Source organism: Pinus tabuliformis, chromosome 2_2, assembly GCF_031772625.1.
Source record: "Pinus tabuliformis cultivar Carrire ecotype Pingquan chromosome 2_2, CPIR1, whole genome shotgun sequence".
NCBI classification, from domain to species: domain Eukaryota; kingdom Viridiplantae; phylum Streptophyta; class Pinopsida; order Pinales; family Pinaceae; genus Pinus; species Pinus tabuliformis.
In genome coordinates this window covers 984908337-984928256 of record NC_142300.1, presented here as the reverse complement: position 1 = coordinate 984928256, position 19920 = coordinate 984908337, and the positions used below count along the sequence as shown (strand labels likewise).

The 19920-nt window shown below is 38.2% G+C and overlaps 1 protein-coding gene across 2 annotated transcripts; it reads right to left on the bottom strand.

Annotated features, from left to right (window-relative positions):
* Positions 1 to 3086: 3086 nt before the first annotated feature.
* Positions 3087 to 19829, bottom strand: LOC149196614 (small ribosomal subunit protein eS30z/eS30y/eS30x). 2 transcript variants are annotated; one of them, XR_016254673.1, is made up of 5 exons: positions 19730 to 19829; positions 19505 to 19635; positions 19289 to 19426; positions 3371 to 3425; positions 3087 to 3293 (listed from the first exon to the last, which is right to left on the bottom strand). XR_016254673.1 is itself a non-coding variant. In XM_089405586.1 (4 exons), the coding sequence occupies exons 1-3, from the start codon at positions 19506 to 19508 to the stop codon at positions 3379 to 3381; spliced, it is 189 nt and encodes a 62-aa protein (XP_089261712.1). In that variant the 5' UTR covers positions 19509 to 19781; the 3' UTR covers positions 3087 to 3293; positions 3371 to 3378. The 2 variants fall into 2 exon arrangements, 1 of the variants encoding a protein (XP_089261712.1); XM_089405586.1 differs by having other exon boundaries at positions 19505 to 19781.
* Between the last annotated feature and the right edge of the window lie 91 nt (positions 19830 to 19920).

Below are 19920 nucleotides of genomic sequence, written 5' to 3'. Positions count from 1 at the left end.
GACCTTATCGACTAATGGTGCATCCCATGGTCGCTGGCCTCCTTGGCATCACCCCTTATGTAGTTGCGATGCGATATTGCAATATCGCAATCGCATATCACTGATCCTTTGGGTCGTGGGTTAAGTCCCTTTGTACATGCATACGAGCGATGCGATATAGCACGGGTAGATCTAGACTGTAGAATCTGCTCGCTTGATCGACGACCCTCGTCTAATCACACTTGACCGCCATCGTGATTCCCACAAGGCCACCCCCAATTAACTCCACCTGCCACCGCCGATTGTGATACGCTGATCAGATCTAGACCGTTGATCAACCAGATCCGACGGCTCCTGTGCATCGTTCTTTTGACCTCCGATAGGCTCTGTTTTTCTCTCCCGATGGTGTTTTCTGCCATTTTTAAAAGTTCATCCTTTGTGATAGTTTTTTATTTTTGAAGATTTAGAGGGTTTTTTGGATCCATTTTGGATCAAGGAACCTAATTCCAACCCCAGAAATATCATACTAGAGAGCATAAACCAAGCACATCCCTAGGCATATTTTGACGACTCAGCACAAGACACAAGATGTGGGGGAGGCGTTATCCTACATCTTACAACCTCCCATTATTACAAAATTCAAATGGGCTTGGGCAAAGGGACGAACAATTTTTCTGAGCTTACAGCAGCAAAATACACCATACATTATGCACTGGAAAAACAATGTAGAAACTTACAACTTTTTGGAGATTCAAAAACAATATGCAATTGGACAAATAAAAATGCAAATTGTAATGCATTTTTTTTGAGACACATAATGGAAGAAATCCAGACTCAAACTTATTTGACACTTTTAATTGTCAACATATATACAAAGAGCAAGCTCTCGATTTACTATCCAAGGAAGCAGCGCACAAACCTATCGGGACATGGAACAGACTAAAGCAAAAGGATGGAACTTTCCATCAGTATTATCATCGACCTTTTATAGACATATCAAAATAGCTAGCTTTGAAAGGAGCTTGAAATATATATATATATATATATATATATATATCTATATATATATATATTGTTTTGTTATATATATGCATAATGAAAGAGACTTATACACGATAGTTATATTTTGATACTCTCTGCGTGGAGTGAGTACATATCTTATTTTGAAAATCTCAGTAACAAAGTAGTGTCTCCCTGCGTGGAGTTCACCTCAAATTTTGATTTCTCCAACAAGATACGCTTTTTAGCCCAAAGTACAGCTTATGCCATGGCATCTGCAAAACGTAATTTTCCTTATTAATGAAAATTACGACTTTTTCTAGAGGAAAAACAGGGGAACCAGGTAAGCGGAACAAATCATTCCTACACCATGCAAAATGGAAAACAAGCAACATAGACATGTAGAACTAATTCTTCTATCTTTTAAAAACGAATCCCACGAGGGAAATAAATGGAGTGCCCCATAGCCCAATGTCACATGAAAAGGTTTCAGTTCAAGGTTCAAGTTTCACAAGGACGAAGTTTAATTCAAATTTGAATTTTGCAATAGAGATCGAATAAGTTTCATTATCGTCATTAAGTTCATTCATATATATGTTTTAAATTTCAAAATATATTGTTCATTCATATATATGTTTTAAATTTTCAAAATTTACTAAGAAAATGTTAAGTTCATTCACATATATGTTTCAAATTTTCCAAATATATTTAAAAAATGTTTTTTTTTCTATGTAACAAAACATCTTTCTAACCTATTGAAAGGGATAACAAAAAGATTCAAAACTATTACAACAATAATTGGGGTATTGAATTTGAGAGACTATAACAATCATTCCTCCCAACCACCCAAGATAAACCATGTTGATATATAGAAAATATTTATAACCATATAATTTATATTAATTTATAATTTAAAAAATAAAAATAAAACCACCCAAGATAATAGATATGTAAAAAATATTTATAACCATATAATTTATAATTAAAAAAAAAGTATAACTAAATTAAATTTCACATCCAACCATCAATGGAAGCAGTGGATGGGTCAGATAAGACACTGGTTGGTCTGCACCATATATATCACTGAGTTCCTTATCCACCCATTATCAATCAATCTTTATAACCGCAGTCAACACACTGAGCAACAGTGGTAGAAGCCGGGGATCATCGAGTAGATAGAGCAAATTTTGCATTTGTGGGAAAGCGCGGTGCTCCATCTCCGCTTGGGCTTGTAAATTAACCCTTAAATAACTCTATGAATAGCCCGTCAAAATTTGTGTAAAATTTCGGTGAACCTTAACGAAAGCATTTAAGTTTTGCCTAAATTTGAACCTCGTGCTTCAAATCCAGCAAACCTTGTGACTTAGCCACAGCCTTCTGGCCTCGAAGTGAACCCTCAGTACCACGCACCATCTGAGTGTTTTCTATCTTCTTCAAGGTCTGAAACTCTTATCAGCTACAAACAACACAATCCCTAAAACACTCGAGCCTCGCAGTGACCTTCCGTTACTCTCTCTACAGCTTCCCATATGCAACCGCAGACCCATAAAATGTGTATATAAAAGCAGCAGAAAAATACAGAACATTATATTTGACTTTCTAAATACAATATTGCCAACAAATTCTTGGTAACTCAAAATGTCCATTATACCAACATGCAAGTATTCAAAATAACACTTGAGTTTATCAAGCAATAAGAACAACGGACTATATTTGCATTGACGCGAGGGCCATACAGCTTCCCCTTTTCATTTACAATTCAGTTAACAACTATTACATACGTGACAGCAGGCCAATAAAACATGTACAAGGGAAATAGGGAAATACGGTACAATACATTTGACATTTTAAATACAATATGCAGCAATAATTAATTGTTCAAACGAATGCTCAATTTTGTTTAGCAACAAGAATAAAAGACTAGATTGTGTTGCCATAGGCTTCCATCTACATTCAAGGGTCATTCCATAACTACAAATTTATCAAACCATGCTTCCATATTACATAGCTTATGAATTGTTTTGAAGGTGACGGTGATGGTAATGAATTCTAACATAAACAAATATGACCATAAGTTTTAGTGCCATGAGAAAATATAAATAGCCAGATGCATAAAATATATCACATTACCATTCAAAAAAGAAACATTTTACAAAATACAATTCCATAACAATTTTCTTCCCTGTTCCAACCTCAACAAAAGTAAATGATCGTATAAGAAATTAACTACCAACAAAAATCCCAAAGTTGAAGGAAGACATCCCCAAAAAAGATGTAACTTTCAAAACCGGATGACTTCACTCCTGCCATTGCACCTAAAATATCAATATAAAACGTGTTAACAGTGGAACAAGAGAACATTAAAGAAAACATTAAAATCACTGTCGCTTACCTAGTCATTTACTTCTCAGAGGAGTTTGGCCCTCTCTTCTTTCCAAAAGTAACCACTGCAAGGTAGAGCACTTGTGTCAATAAAATTAATTTTCAATATGTAATTTAATGTTTTATTTTCTGAAAGCTCAAGTGTTCTGAAACAGGTTCCTTGCACAATACATTCATGTGTTTCAGGCTTCAGCACACATAGTTTCCAGATAGAAATGTAAATTCAGATGATGTACCCATAGAACGATAGAAATTATAAATTATATGGGAAAAACCCAATACAAAAACATACAATCAACTCATAAATTATATGGGAAAAACCCAATACAAAAACATACAATCAACTCACAGTTACAAGAAGCATGCAAATTGTTCAAAATTTTAGATAATCATAAAAGGTAGAATGTAGAAAGATACAATGAAATAGCAACCATTCTACATTTAAACTTGTAAAAAGATCATAAACACGTCCTGTAAGAATAACTTGGAAGAATGATAAATGTAACAATTTGAAACAGACATATAAGATACAAATAAAACATCACAATTTATAAATCATAAATGAGGTGTCAAGACTCAGAACAAGCATCACAGATTTTTGGTGGACCAGAAAAGTCTTTATATTGGAAAAAAAATCCACATATTTTGGGTTTTCTGTGAGATAGGGTCATGTGTCAATTCTAATAGCTAACTGAATCAAGAAGGGAGATTTGAATAAGGGACAGTACAGTCTCAGACACAGATAAGTAAACAATACATTGATTTTCTGTGAGATAGGGTCATGTGTCAATTCTAATAGCTAACTGAATCAAGAAGGGAGATTTGAATAAGGGACAGTACAGTCTCAGACACAGATAAGTAAACAATCCATTGATTAATCAAATTCTACTTCCTCGAAAACTCGGTCAAATAGAATTCAGACTGAATGGGTAATGTTGATTCATCATTCAACAATTTCAACATACTGCTTTAACAGGGCAGCAGATCATTCTCTTTGAAAGGTTCAGAACTTATTTAATCTTGATGACAAAAATTCTAAAAATAAACCAACGCATTATGTATTAAACAACACTTACTGAGGGCCCCAATGCCAAAAGATTTGTGCCTAAACTTTTTGTTTCCCCGAACTTAATCCATGATCAAAACAACTCTAAAAAAAATGACCTTCAGGTAATTGAATTGACACATGGCAATAAGAACTGTTGTTTATTTTATGCAATATATTTTTTGTTTACTTACAAAAAAAACCTGTTACCAGATCCATGGATCCGCACTTCAGATCTGGATCCACATAGATCCACTACAAATCCACCAACAAAATGGTTCTGTTTTATAGGTGGAAATGGATACTTGCACCAGAAATAGTTCCTGCATTTGGAAACAGATAATTGGATATGCACAGAAAGGATGATTGATTTTCTCTAAAATAAAGATTATGATTCCATCCACTTGGAATCAGGTGGTTTCTCCGTAGTATTGTATAAAATGAGATGTAAAGTTCCATAAAAAAAAGTTTGTGAGAGGGGGAAATAGGAGATACTCCGGACAATTTCCTCTGTGGGGTATTCAGAGATGTACAGACAGCATTGAGATCTTCATTCTGGTTAGTTCATCAATGGAATTACTGTACATTTATTATCTTCCAACTATGTGTATACTGACTGGAATGTACATCTAAATCTCTGAATTAAACCTGGAGTCAGACATTTACAAGTCTAATACTCTGAAGTTGAAGATCAGTAGATCACAAATCTGTTTCCTTTTTACTAAGCCGTGTTATACTAGATACAATGGAACGTGACTCAAATGGTGTTATAATGACAACAATTAAAAGACGTTGTAAATGCAATTTACCTCCATAAGCCTTCTTTTACCATTCAAGCAGTTGTGTAACAATGGCCAGTTTTTTGTAATGGCACCTTTAAATAATGTCGGTGGCCAAGGGGCTTCTTGTATTGTTGGAGAGTCATTACTGACCTTGAATAATAAGAATTGCAAACTCCTGCCCCGTGGAGGTTTCCTTGACACACTGTCAGGGTTTTACCAAGGAAATTCCTGTGTCTATTTGTCTGAATCAGTTCCCTGTTTCGTGTGCATTTTTTCTTTTCTAATTAGTTAATTTTACGGGCTCAAAATACCAACAAGTGGTATCAGAGCCACGAGGTTGTGAAAGGCCTGAGATAAAAAAAAAATTCTGATCACCAATGAAAGAGGCAAGAAAGTGGAAGTTTCCTCTGACCATGAGAAACCAGACGAGTCATATGAGAAAGGTCACTGCCATTTTTTGTCTAGGCACCAAAATGAATCGAACAGCCACAAGGTAAAAGTTGAATGTGCACATAGAAAACACTAGCAAAGGAGCAACCGAGACTGAGCACGGCCCGCAGAGGAGCCGCAAACTTGTAAAATCATTTTCTGGAACTTGTGAAGCCAAATAAAGGAGCAGCCAAGCAGCAAAACGGGCATGCAGATGAGTCTCGGAGCATAAATTACGGGCTCGAGTGGCCAAAGAGGTGCAGAGAGTCGCCAAAGAAGTGCAGGCAACCGCAGAGAGTCAAATTGAATTGGGATTTTAAAGAAGTCAAGACAGATCGAGAGAGCGGAATGGTATTTTTTTATTAACCTAGCCAATGTCTGGGTAATTTAAAAAATAATTAGAAAAAAAAAAAAAAACCTTGCAGAGTTTTATTTCTAAAAATAACCACAAAATTCGAATTTTTCCTGTGAACAAGAAAATTGGAGTAGGGCTTCTGAAGAATTAGTGGAATTTTTTTTAAGTTTTGAGTTTTTTTTTTAAGATTTTTTGTTTGAAGTGCTTGGGTATTCCGAAAGGGAAACAGTACTTAAAAAAAATTATCCTAGTGAAAAAAACCAAAATTCAGAAAATTAAAAAAAGGGAAAACCCTAGTTGAAGGACTCACAATAGCAGAATTTTGAAAGAACTCAGTCATTAAAAATAAAATTATTAAAGGAGCCTGTGTAGAAGGAAAGTGGCAAAAATGACTATTGCCAATTTGAGGTGGAGAAATTCACCGATAAAAGCAATTTTGAATTGTGGAAACTGAAGGTACAGGATTTGTTGGTGCAACAACAGTTGCACAAAGCATTAGATGAGGTAAGAAAGAGACTTGTTGACATGACAAACTTGAAATGGGAGGAATTGGACGCCCGAGCTCTCAATACCATCAAGTTGTGCCTGGCAAATAATGTTCTCTTCAACATTGTTGAAGAGACCTCAACAGCAAGTTCGTTGGGTAAATTAGAAACTTTATAAATGACCAAGTCTCTAACAAACAAAATTTACTTGAAAAGGCAATTGTATAGCCTCTAGATGAAGGCACTAAAATTGTAAATCACCTAAATGCATTTAATACCCTTATTTGCCAGTTGACTAATGTGATGGTAAAATTTGAAGAAGATGAACTCATTACTTTGTTATACTCCTTCCCCGAGTCTTGGGACCATTTTGTGATTTCTATCAGTTTGAGCACAATCGAATCTCTAGAATTTGATTACATTGTGGGAGCTCTATTATCTGAAGAAGTATAGAGGAAGTCTAGCATTGAAGCTTCCACGCCACAAGCTATGGTAGCTAGAGATTGGTCCAAGGAGAGGAGAAAATTCAGGAAGTTCTTCCATATCAAAGTCAAGAGGCAAGAAGTGTAAAGCCAAATGTTGGTTCTACAACAAGATAGGGCATCTCAAGAAAGATTGTTGGAAAAGACAAGAGTCTGGTGAAAAGCCAAAGAAGGAAGCAAATCAAGTCATGTCAAGTAAAGTATGATTGATGAAGTCTTATATATGTGCAGTGTTTCTCAAGTATGATAGATGAAGTCTTATCTATGTGCAATGTTTCTCAGCATTTTGATGATTGGTTGGTAGATTCTGGCGCTTCTCATGACATGAGTCCACACAAAAACTGGTTCACTTCATATCAAGTTGTGAATGGCAGTTCTACGTTTATGAGTAATAATGTATCTTGTCAAACTGTTTGGGTGGGAAATGTCAAAATTAAAATGTATGATGGTATGATTAGAATACTGATTGATGTTAGACATGTACCTGAATTGGAAAAGAATTTAATTTTTTTGGGAGTATTGGACTCGAAAGGTTACAAATTTATTGGTCAAGGTGGAGCGCTGAGAGTTTCAAAGGGAGCTCTAGTTGTTATAAAGGCAGAGAAGATCGAAAACCTTTACAGACTTAAAGGAAGTACTTTTGGTCATTGAGGCAACGACTGTATCTGAGGAGGCGGGAGAAAATACTCACCTATGGCATCAACAATTGGGTCACATAAGCGAGAAGGGCCTTTAGGTACTAATGAATCGCAAACTACTTCCTAATTTGAAATTGTTGAGTTTGGATTTTTGCAAACATTGTGTATATGGAAAACAATGTAGACAAAAATTTAAAGTTGATAGTCATAATAGTAAAGGAGTTTTGGATTATGTTCATTCTGATCTTTGGGGACCATCTCCTACAGTGTCTTATGGAGGTGCATCTTATTTTGTGGCGTTTATTGATGACTACTCCAAGAACGTTTGAGTTTATGTGTTAAAAATAAAGGCAGATGTAGTTAATGCTTTTAAACAATTGAAAGTTATGGTGGAAAAGAAAACTAACAATATAATTAAATATTTAAGAACTGACAATGGTGGTGAATTTACTTCTTTAGAATTTGAACAATATTGCAAGAATGAAAGGATTGTTAGAAACAACTATTGTCTATACTCCTCAACAAAATGGTGTTGCCAAATGTATGAACGGAACTCTTGTGGAAAGAATCGGAAGTATGATCATCAATGCTAATCTACAAAATGAGTTGTGGACAAAAGTAGTATCCACTACTTGTTAGTTGGTAAACAAATCAGCTTCAATTGCTATTGATTGCAAAATTCCTGAAGAAGTTTGGTTAGGTCAGTCTTGTGATTATTCATACTTGAGAATTTTTGGGTGTAATGCCTATGCTCTTATTCCAAAGAATCGACATTCTAAATTAGACCCAAAAGCAAAATTTTATGTCTTTGTTGGGTATGACAATGTTGTGAAAGGATACAGGTTGTGGGATTCTTCTATGCTTCTATGCATAAGATCTTCATTAGTAGAGACGTAACATTTCATGAATCTTCTCTTTTAAAACTTAAAAGTAGACGTTGAAAAAGTTGAACAAGAACAAGTATTGTCAAATTAGCAAATTCAGTTGGAGACTCAACCTTTTTCAAAAAGTCAGAATAAAGAAGAAACTTTTGAAGAAAAACATGAAGAAGAGATAAAGGAAAATGTAAAAGTTCAGCAACAAGCCACTCTTAGAAGGTCTACAAGGGAAAAAAAAATCCCAAAAGATATGAATGGTTTGCTTCATTTGTTGCTTTGATTATTGAGAATGGAGAACCTTCTTGTTATCAAGAAGCAATAGATGATGAAGATAGTGAAAAATGGAAAAAAGCTATGGACGAGAAAATAGATTCCTTGGGAAAAACAAGACCTAAGATCTTATAGAACTTTCTAAGGAGAGAAGTGTTGTCAAATGTAAATGGGTCTTCAAATTGAAGAGAAATGTTGATGGAAATATTGGAAGATATAAAGTGAGATTGGTTGCAAACAGGTATTTTCAAATAGAAGGTATTAATGTTAGGTTTAGGTATGTTCTATGCTTAGAGCAATTTATTTCAATTTTCATAGTTAGCTCAATATCTTTTCTAGATTAGCAATCACATCAACATCAAAGTAAACTGCAGATAGAACATAAACATAAATCGCAGAAGACAAGCCAAGACAAGAGGACGCAAGATGTGGCGCTAGCTAGAGACAAACCCCAATGTGGGGAAACCCGTGATCAATTCTTCTTATACGTTCTTCAATAGTTCAACAAAGAGAGAGAGAGAGAGAGAGAGTACATTTACAACTGAAGTCAACACTTTGACTTATCTATATGAGAGCATAGATCATCTCTAGGAAGATGATACATGAGATCAGTTGAAGACGTGCTGCTTCAACTGATTCTCCAAGGTGACTCCTTCACCTATCATCGTGTTGCATCTCGTCATCATGTTCCGCTTAACTTCCGCCTCACCGTGTTGCACCAATCATCATAATGCTGCATCTCATCACGCTTCATCAATCATGACAGTACCCATCACTGTATTGCATCATGTGCCATTGCTGCACCATCTTTCCATACTGACCTATGTGTTTGCTACACCTAGCTAGCTTGTTGTCCCTTGCTTGCTTGTTGTCCTAAGCATGCTTGTTGTCCCTAGCATTCTTATTGTCCCTTGCATGCTAGTTGTACTTGTTGCACTAAGTATCATGTTGTTGTCCCAATGTGTTATACTAGCAGCACTATGAACTTGCTATATCATACTGATGTACCTCACCATTGTGCTGCCCCTCATTATGCTATGATACACTTCATCGATGTACCCATCATGCTGCAACATTCATCAACATGTTGCTGCAATATATCTGTTGCTTGCAACATCATGTTGCTTTAATGTATCATCACTGTTTTCTCCATCCAAGTGATTGTACTATTATCAACACAGTCCTAACATATGTTGCCTTGCTGGACAGACTTCAAGGTATACCCTTCAGCACCCTTCTCCATGTCATACAAGCTGCTTTCAGACCTTCCTTCCTTCCTTAAAGCAACGTAAGGCTCTCCATAGAGCTACATATAGGGCAGAGTAGGGCTCTCCATAGAGCTACATATAGGGCAGAGTAAGGCTCTCCATAGAGTTGTATAGGGTAGCATAGGGTTCTCCATAGGGTTGCGTATAGGGCAACATAGGGCTCTCCATAGAGCTGTGTATAGGTAGACTTCCTTCACTGCGTTAAAATCTCCTCCATGATAGCGTTAGGATCTAGGGCATCCTCTAGGGTAGCATATCCTCTTTAGATCTCTCCTCCCACCAAAACCTAAAGACAAGTGGAGAGGAAGAGATCACCAAGAGGATGTGTGTCCAAATGACTTTCAAGGCACCTCTAATTATACTAAAACGTTGAGCACAAGTGGGGTTTATTTGTTTGTTGGCCGACCTTGACGAATTGTCCCATAACAGAAATAAATTCATATCTCCATGAATACTTATCGGAATCGGATGATATTTAGATTAATCCTACACCTCTTGATGAGAGGGATCCAAGAAAAATATCATATGCCATTAATAAGATGATCCACATGGAGTTTGGCCCTAGTTGCCAATTTTAACACTCCATCCCAACTAGGGAGATCTCCATCTGCTGATCCACATATGTCCGATTTTACTATCTCTGCCATCAGTGCCTTGCACTGCTCTGCTCTGCTAAACCATGAAGAAGAAGAATTGATCGAGAATGTCTCATACCATTCTCTACTGACCCGAAGTCAGTTTCATCTGAAGAGAATGTATCATTTCTCTTACTGACTCGAAGTAATGTTTTATTGATCCCAAATCAATATCACAGGAGAGTGTCTCAAACCACTTGTACTGATCCCAGGTCAGTTTCATTGATCACAGATCAATGGAGGTCATCTTAGCATAGGGAGCACAGTAGATACAACGATGCGTCCATCGATAGTACTACTATGGTCCCTAACCCCATTTCCTTGCTCATTGATCAAATGAGAGATACTTCCCATGAGTCCCAGAGTGCATGGGTAGGATACCTCGACACGAGAACTAATCATCATGTCCCACAAGAGAACGAATCATTCTGTCCCACAAGAGAACGAATCATCCTGTCCAACAGTCGCCACAGGAGAACTAATCATCCTGTCCCAAAGTCGCCACAGGGTATCACAAGGGAAGGTTGAACCTTTCACCATGTACATAGCACACCACCAGGGGAGGGTGAGTCGCCTTGTGGTCGTATGTCGCTCCAGTAAGTAACCCAAACCCCCAGAGCTCCCAGAGCTCAATGCATGCAACATGCAAGACCTTATAAGAAGGTTTCTCAACGACTCCAAGTCATTCAGGAAAGTCATTGATTTAACCTTCCCATGAATCCCAGAGTGCATGGGTAGGATACCTTGACACGAGAACTAATCATCCTGTCCCACAGGAGAACGAATCATCCTGTCCAACAGCCGCCACAGGAGAACTAATCATCCTAGCCCACAGGAGAACTAATCATCATGTCCCAAAGTCGCCACAGGGTTTCACAGGGGAAGGTTGAACCTTTCACCCTGTACATAGTGCACCACTAGGGGAGGGTGAGTCGCCCTATGGTCATATGTCGCTCCAGTAAGTATCCCAAGCCCCCAGAGCTCAATGCATGCAACATGCAGGACCCTTATAAGAAGGTTTCTCAACGACTCCAAGTCGTTCGGGAAAGTCACTGATTTGACCTTTCCCCGAGGCTTTGAAAAAATGTTTGCAACCTGTACATCAGTTTCAATGCGATGGAGCCTCCTCGCTCATCGACTTACCATATCCCAGATAAGGTAGCATCTGATGTCTATCTGCTGGAGCAATCATCAAATACAGGATTCCTCAACAATCAAATCCCCCTGGTTGTCACAAAGGATCATAGTGGTATTCATCATATGTACAAACAACTCACTGAAGAGCTTCCACAATCAGGCAGCTTCATGCGAGATCATACTCGTAGCTATGTATTCGATCTCGGCAGTGCTTATAACAATCGACTTCAGCTTCCTGCTCATCCATGATATCGAAGTAGAACCCAAAGAGAACCAGCATTGAAGAGTGCTCTAATGATCCTCCACACTGCCTGCCCAATCAACATTCAAAAAATCATGCAGCTTCATATTTCCGGCAATGTATCTCAATCCATGAGAGATTGTGCCCCAAAGATATCTCAAAAGATTCTTGGCACTAATCCAGTGAGGCTCAACCAAATATGAGCTCACCATGCTAACTGCAAAACATATGTTCGAACGAAAGTTCACCAAGAACATCAATGCAAATGAGTTTATGAAACTCAGAGACATTTCCCAAATCTGGTCCAGCATCGTCACCATATAACTTCTGAAAGTTAAGATCCTCGAGGTAGTCACGGGTTTGCAATTTACCATTCCACATCCGGAATCCAACTCCCTCTTACTTCTACAAGTGAGAGGGTCTGCACATGTCTGAAATAGGTCGTCCTCAGAAGGTGCCAGTATGAGAGGTCTATCATCCACAACCTTCAAACAATGGTTTGGATCGACTTCACTCTTAGTGAATCTCAGCTTCATCTGACAGCTATCAATCCTCTCATATCAAACCCGGGGTGATCTGCTTCAAGCCATAGAGGGCTTTCTTCCACCTGCACACATGAGATTCCCAATCATGAATCTCAAACCCCTCGGGTTGTTCCAAACCTGTGGACCTGCTACATGAGGGGAATGGTCCCCTTGTAAGATTTTCCCTTCGTACATCTCAGACATGTACCTTCATGCTCCTTTTGGATTCAGGCATCCCTGTCATCATCTGACTTACAGACCTCCAGTGCTATGTGTCAACTGACATGGTCCCCAATGGACTTCCTGCCAACCTTGAACTCAAAGATAAAAGCATCTTTGAAAAATCTATTTCCAAACACGTACCTTTCCATCGATGAATGCCACCCTGAAACCTTTTGACTTCCATTACTGAAATGGACACCAAGTTCTTCTTGTGATCAGGTACATAAAAGAGATTCATGTAAATGAATCGAGTTACCCACATTCAATTGAGGGGTAACATTCCCTACACCCTTTCCAGGATAGGTGGCATCAACTCCAAGTATAATCCCACAGTTGTTTCCATCTCTACCAAATTAGTGAGAGCACCCTTCTATCTGATGAGGTGCCTTGAAGCACTACAATCAATAAGCCAGATTCCTAAAGAATCTAAAGGAGAGGGCCAATACAAGATGACGCTTCTTTACCTTATCAAAAACAACAATTGATTCTTCATACCTGGGGTCCCTTGCTTTCTCTGAAGAGTCGGTTATTTCCTTAATGACCTGCATTACCTATCATTTCTCTGATCATTGAAGATGTCCCTAGAATGATTATTATCATCATCAAGTGATGTGTCCCTACCATTCGGACACTCCTTCGCATAATGGCCGAACTTATTGCAACCAAGGCATCTACCTTTCCTTCCACCCTTAGATCCGGACTTCCCAATGAAGTGATCTTTAGGTAGGCCATCAGAGGCTTTCGCTGCGCTATTCTAATAATATTCTCTGCTTCGATTCCACCCTTCGTGAATTTGAAGAGGGTTAGGAATCCACTGATCCTTTTGTCCTTTTCCAACTGTCTTCAGTGATTGCTCTTTCACTCTTGCTTGGGTTTTGTCTTCACCTCAACTCTGCTACCATGTTAAGTTTAGGTATGTTCTATGCTTAGAGCAATTTATTTCAATTTTCATAGTTAGCTCAATATCTTTGCCAAATTAGAAATCACATCAGCATTAAAGTAAACTGCAGATAGAACATAAACATAAATCGCAAAAAACAAGCCAAGACAAGAGAACACAAGATGTGGCGCTAGTTAGGGACAAACCCCAATGTGGGAAAACCTTTGATCAATTCTTCTTATATGTTATTCAATAGTTTAGCAGAGAGAGAATGAGAGAGAGAGAGATAGTACATTTACAACTGAAGTCAACACTTTGACTTATCTAGATGAGAGCATAGATCATCTCTAAGAAGATGATACATGAGATCAACTGAAGACATGTTGCTTCAACTAATTCTCCAAGGCGACTCCTTCACCTATCATCGTGTTGCATCTCGTCATCATGTTGCACCTCACCGTGCTGCACCCATCATCACAATGTTGCATCTCATCATGCTTCATCAATCATGACGGTACCCATCATTGTACTGCATCATGTGCCATTGCTACACCATGTTGCATCACTGACCTATGTGTTTGTTGCACCTAGCTAGCTTGTTGTCCCTTGCTTGCTTGTTGTCTCGAGCATGCTTATTCTCCCTAGCATGCTTACATTCCCTTGCATGCTAGTAGTACTTACTGCACTAAGTATCATGATGTTGTCCCAATGTGTTATACTAGCAGCACTATGAACTTGCTATATCATATTGATGTACCTCACCATTGTGCTGCCCCTCATTATGCTATGATACACTTCATCGTTGTACCCATCATGCTGCAACATTCATCAACATGCTGCTGCAATATATTTGTTGCTTGCAACATCATTCTACATTAATGTATAATCATTGTTTTCTCCATCCAAGTGGCTGTACTATTATCAACACAGTCCTAACATATGTTGCCTTATTGGATAGACTTCAACTTATACCCTTCAGCACTCTTCTCCCTGTCATACAAGCCACTTTCAAACCTTCCTTCCTCCATGGTTGTGACTGGGGCATGCTTGAATAGTCATTTTTATATCACCTGGAGAACTGCGGTTAGGGCAGCATAGAGCTTCTCCATAGGGTTGTGTATAGGGCAGCATAGGGCTCTCCATAGAGCTATGTATAGGGCAACATAAGGCTCTCCATAGGGTTGCGCATAGGGCTCTCCATAGAGCTATGTATAGGGCAGCATAAGGCTCTCCATAGGGTTGCGCATAGGGCAACGTAGGGCTCTCCATAGGGCTGTGTATAGGGCAGCATAAGGCTTTTCATAGAGTTGTGAATAGGGCAGCGTAGGGCTCTCCATAGAGTTGCGTATAGGGTTGCGTAGGGCTCTCCATAGAGCTGTGTATAGGGCTGCGTAGGGCTCTCCATAGAGATGCGTATAAGTAGGCTTCCTTCACTGCGTTTAAATCTCCTCCATGATAGCTTTAATATCTAGGGTAGCGTATCCTCTTTAGATCTCTCCTCCCACCAAAACCCAAAGACAAGTGGAGAGGAAGAGATCACCAAGAGGATGTGTGTCCAAATGACTTTCAAGGCACCTTTATTTCTACTAAAACGTTGAGCACAAGTGGGATTTATTTGGTTGCTGGTCGACCTTGACGAAATGTCCCATAACACAAATAAATTCATATCTCCATGAATACTTATTGGAATCGGGTGATCTTTAGATCAATCCTACACCTCTCGATGAGAGGGATCCAAGAAAAATATTTGCTGCCATTAATAAGATGAGCCACATGAAGTTTGGCCCTAGTTGCCAATTTTAACAATTAAATTTCATGAGATTTTTTTACCAGTCATAAAACGTGTTTCTATTCGTATCGTGTTAGCACTAACTACATTACTTGACCTTGAGTTAGAACAGCTGGAAGTTAAAACAACTTTTCTTCATGGATATTTGGATGAGGAGATCTATATGGAACAGCTAGAGAATTTTTTTACAAGGTCACAACAAGAGATTAGTTTGACAGCTCAAGAAATCATTGTATGGCCTGAGACAATCACGCAAGCAATGGTAGAAGAAGTTTGACTCCTTCGTGGTGAGCCAGAACTTCACTAGAAGAGAATTTTATCATTATGTGTATTTTGAAGATTTCAATGGCATATTCATTATCTTGGTTTTGTATGTTGACGATATGTTTATTGGAAGAAAAAGCATGGAAGAGATCAACATGTTAAACGCTCAACTTTCAAGGACATTTGATATGAAGGATCTTGGAGCATCAAAACAGATCTCGAGCATGGAGATACACAGAGATAGGAAAAATGGAAAGTTTTGGTTATCACATCATAAGTATGTGGAGAAAATACTTGCAAAGTTTGGTATGAACAATGTGAAACCTGTTAATGTTCCTTTACCTTCCCATTTTAAAATTTCTTCAGGTTTAATACCTAGTATTGATGAAGAAAAGAGGTATATGTCTCGTGTACCATATGTAAATGTAGTAGGCAACTTAATGTATGTGATGGTATCTACAAAACCTAACATTTCACATGCAGTTGGAGTTGTCAACAAGTTCATGGAAAATCTAGGAAAATAACATTGACAAGCAATGAAATGGGTGCTTCGATATTTGAGAGGCACAAATGGTCATTGTCTTTAATGGTTGTGGAGAATCAGTCTGTGGATATGTTGATTCCGATTATGTTGATGACTTGGGCAAGAGGAGATCTACTGCAGGATCTGTCTTTACTCTTGTAGGTGCAGCAATTAGTCGAATGTCAAAGCTTCAAGAAACAATTGCTTTGTCCATGATTGAGACATAATATATAGCTGCTTCACATGTCTGTAAAGAGGCAATCTGGTTGAACGGTCTGTTAGGTGAGCTTGGAAGGATACAAGATAAAGTGAATGTTTATATACTGTGACAATCAAAGTGCTATTCACTTATCTAATAATCCAACTTATCACAACAAGACTAAACCATAGTTTTAAAATTCGGCCGATTCGAAACGGAAACGGTCGAGTTGATCCGTTTCATTGCCCAAAAATGTGACTCGATGGAGGAAACGGTTCAGTAGGCCGAGTCATGGCTGACTCGGCCAACTCAGCCGTTTCTGTATTGACTCGGCCGAGTCATAACCAGTGGTTTATAACCCCATCAAAACAGCGATTTGACATTTTTTTAATGACATTTTGAAGTGTTTGCTGATTGGTTTGAACTCCAACGTGTTTTATGAATTAGTTAAATGTTATTTGGGGTCCATTTCCCCTCCCAAACACTATTTAACACACTCAAATGCTCTCTACTATTGATATGCTATTCAAATTTCATGGTAATGTTAAATTCTTAAAGTAAAAGTGGCATTCTCCTTAATCTTCATTTTCATCCTTTTACTTAAATTTTTAACATTAACATGAAATGACTCAGGATGTTTGAGAGTGGTTTCGACCTCATTGGATTTCATATGGAAAAAGTAGAATTTTAGATTTCATTCAAAATCCAGCAGACTTATCAGTTTTTCAGGATTTCAGGATTGGAGGATTGCAATGTTTCCATTGAATTTTGTCATGTATTAGGGTATGGAACTCGTATTTAATCAAGAGCACCAATCCCTCTATGTACCTTAATGTTAGTGACATTGGTTGTCGAACTCCTCTGGGATTCGCTCCCAAACCAGGAGCTTCTAAAAATGTCGCTCCCGCTCCCATTTTCGCTCCTACTCCCAAGTAACACAAAGAAGAGAAACCGTTTGGATCAAAAATGGTTAAATGATCTAGTTTATGTCCAATACAACCTCCGGCTCAGACGAAACCATTTGCTGAACAAAAGACCTGATTCAGATCCCATTGTGTTGGAAGACATTGATCCAACATCAGATTGGGTAGTGGAGAGTCGTCCAGCAGAGTTTGATCCTGATGAGGATCTTGATTTAGATTTAGATATTGAGACATCAGTTGAACTTGAACATGCTGTTCAGTTGAATGCAAATCCCAATCCACCAGCCTCAGTCTCACAGCCAGCAAGGACTCCAGTTGTAGGTGCTTCCTCTGCTCAGCCACGACAGAAGCACAGCCGCATATCTACTCTATCTCAGCGTGCATCTGTTGCAGTTGCACAACCTGCTAGTGGTACCACTTCTACAGCTGCAGTTGGAGATGATGATGAGGAGGAGGAGCCATGGGGCCCCGTATCTGACTCTGATGATGATCCAGAGATTGATCGACATGATCTTGGCTCCTCTGGTAGTAGCTACTACAGGCTGTAGTACTAGTACTGGAGTCTGGTCACAGTTTACTTTTGTTGTAGAGGCCATTTCTAGCCTCCTTGGTTATGTGTTTTTTGTTTTGAGTCTTTGATCATGTATGACAGTTGACTATGTATTGCCATTGGGTACCATATTGATATAATGGATTGGTTCATGAGCCTACTTTGATCATATGTTGTCTTCCATCTATATTATAATGTTGTGTCTTTGGAAACATGAATGAAAATCTTTAAAATTATGTTTTTTTATAAAAATAAATAAATATTTAATGTATTTTTTACAACGACCGAGTCATTGAAATCGAGCCGGCTGAGTCATTACCGTTTCGGAGTTGGAGTCGGAGTCGAGTCGGAGTTTTAAAACTATGGACTAAACATATTGATGTAAAATACCATTTTGTAGGACAAGTAATTGATGGCAGCAATGTAGCTCTCAAAAAAGCCCAAAAACAGAAGTATTGTGTATACATGTTCACAAAACCAATTTTGTTAAAGAAGTTGCAATGGTGTTTGGCTTCTCTTGGCTTGCAAATAAATGATAAACAGGCATGGGCAATGGATTAGCAAAATTGTTGTCAATGTGGAAATCATTATAATGACAACATTTAAAAGACATTGTAAATGCAATTTACCTTAGTAAGCCTTGTTTTAGTGTTCATGCAATTCTGTAACGGTGCCTTTGTATAAAATGTTGTTGCCCAAGAGGCTTGTTGTATTGTTGAAGAGTCATTGTTGACCTTGAATAATAAGAATTCCAGTTCCTTGCCCCATGGAGGTTTCTTTGACACGTTGTGAGGATTTTACCAGATAAAATACTGTGTCTACTTGTGTGAATCAGTTTCTTGTTTCGTGTGCATTTTTTTTTTTAATTGATTATTTTACGGGCTCAAAATAAGCTTAGGAGACTATTAAATCAAGACAGGTATGCAAGGGTTTGGGTGCATGTCAAGTTTTAAATCGTATTGAAGGTCAATGTTCTCCTTTTAGCCAGTATGCAGTGTAAGGGTTGGGTGCATGGCAAGTTTTAAATCGTATTGAAGGGCAATGTACTCTTTTTAGCTAGTGTACAGGTCAGATCAAGCAAATCGAGTAACAGAGACTCCCTAAACAAAATTTTGATGTATGAGCTATCCAAATCGTAGAACCCTAAGGCAACTACTCAGTGTATGCCCTGTTTGGACTGGGTATACTCTGTTTCTGATTATATAAATCACTGTGCTTTGACTCGTAACGCTATTGCCAATTCAAAACAAAGTTACGTTGCAGGAGCTGCTGAATGAAAGGAATATCGTGGTGCATCTCGATATGAGGAAACAAAACCTCGCAGAGGCAACACACTGTCAAAAAGACACAACAAACCCTATAAAAAATAGCCGAAGAACGAGAGAAAATCGATCAGAAAAAAGACTTACCTGCGGTAACAAACCGGCGGTTGTATTGCATTCGCTTGTGGGCGCGGCCTCTAGGCTTCTTCTTCTTGTCTTGTTTGGCCACCTTGGGCGTCTGCCCTCTCACTTTCCCCGCTCGGGCAAGGGAACCATGAACCTTACCTGCAAAAACCAAAACCCCTTGACTTAGGATTTTTTTTGAAAACAATAAATGAGATGATATTAGAAGATTAAACTTACTCATTGTGATGAAGTAACGTTGCAGGAGCTACTGAATCAAAGGAATATCGTGGTGCGTCTGAATTTATGTAAAAGGAATCAATATGGAAAAATGAAAGCTCGCAGAGGTAACACTGTAAGAAAACACAACCCTGTAGAAAATTGCGTAAGACCAGAGAAATAGATCAGACAAAACCCTAATCAACGATAAATTATTACAAGTACAATAAGACTGGTTGTACAAACCCTATAAAAAATAGCAAAAACCCTAATCAACGATAAATAAGGCTCTCTCCCAGGATTTTTATGAGTACGATAAAAATGGTTGTTCTAAGATATATATATATATATTTTCAGTACTTGAATTTTTTTTGGGTTGTAATCTTATTTTTTCCACATAGTATTATTTTTTGTACAGATTAACAGATTTTCAAATA

Excerpts from the sequence above, each read along its gene's own strand:
- LOC149196614 (XM_089405586.1), bottom strand. Across the intron at positions 3,426-19,288 it reads CCGCCGGTTTGTTACCGCAG|TGGTTACTTTTGGAAAGAAG; the intron begins GTAAGTCTTTTT and ends TCTACCTTGCAG.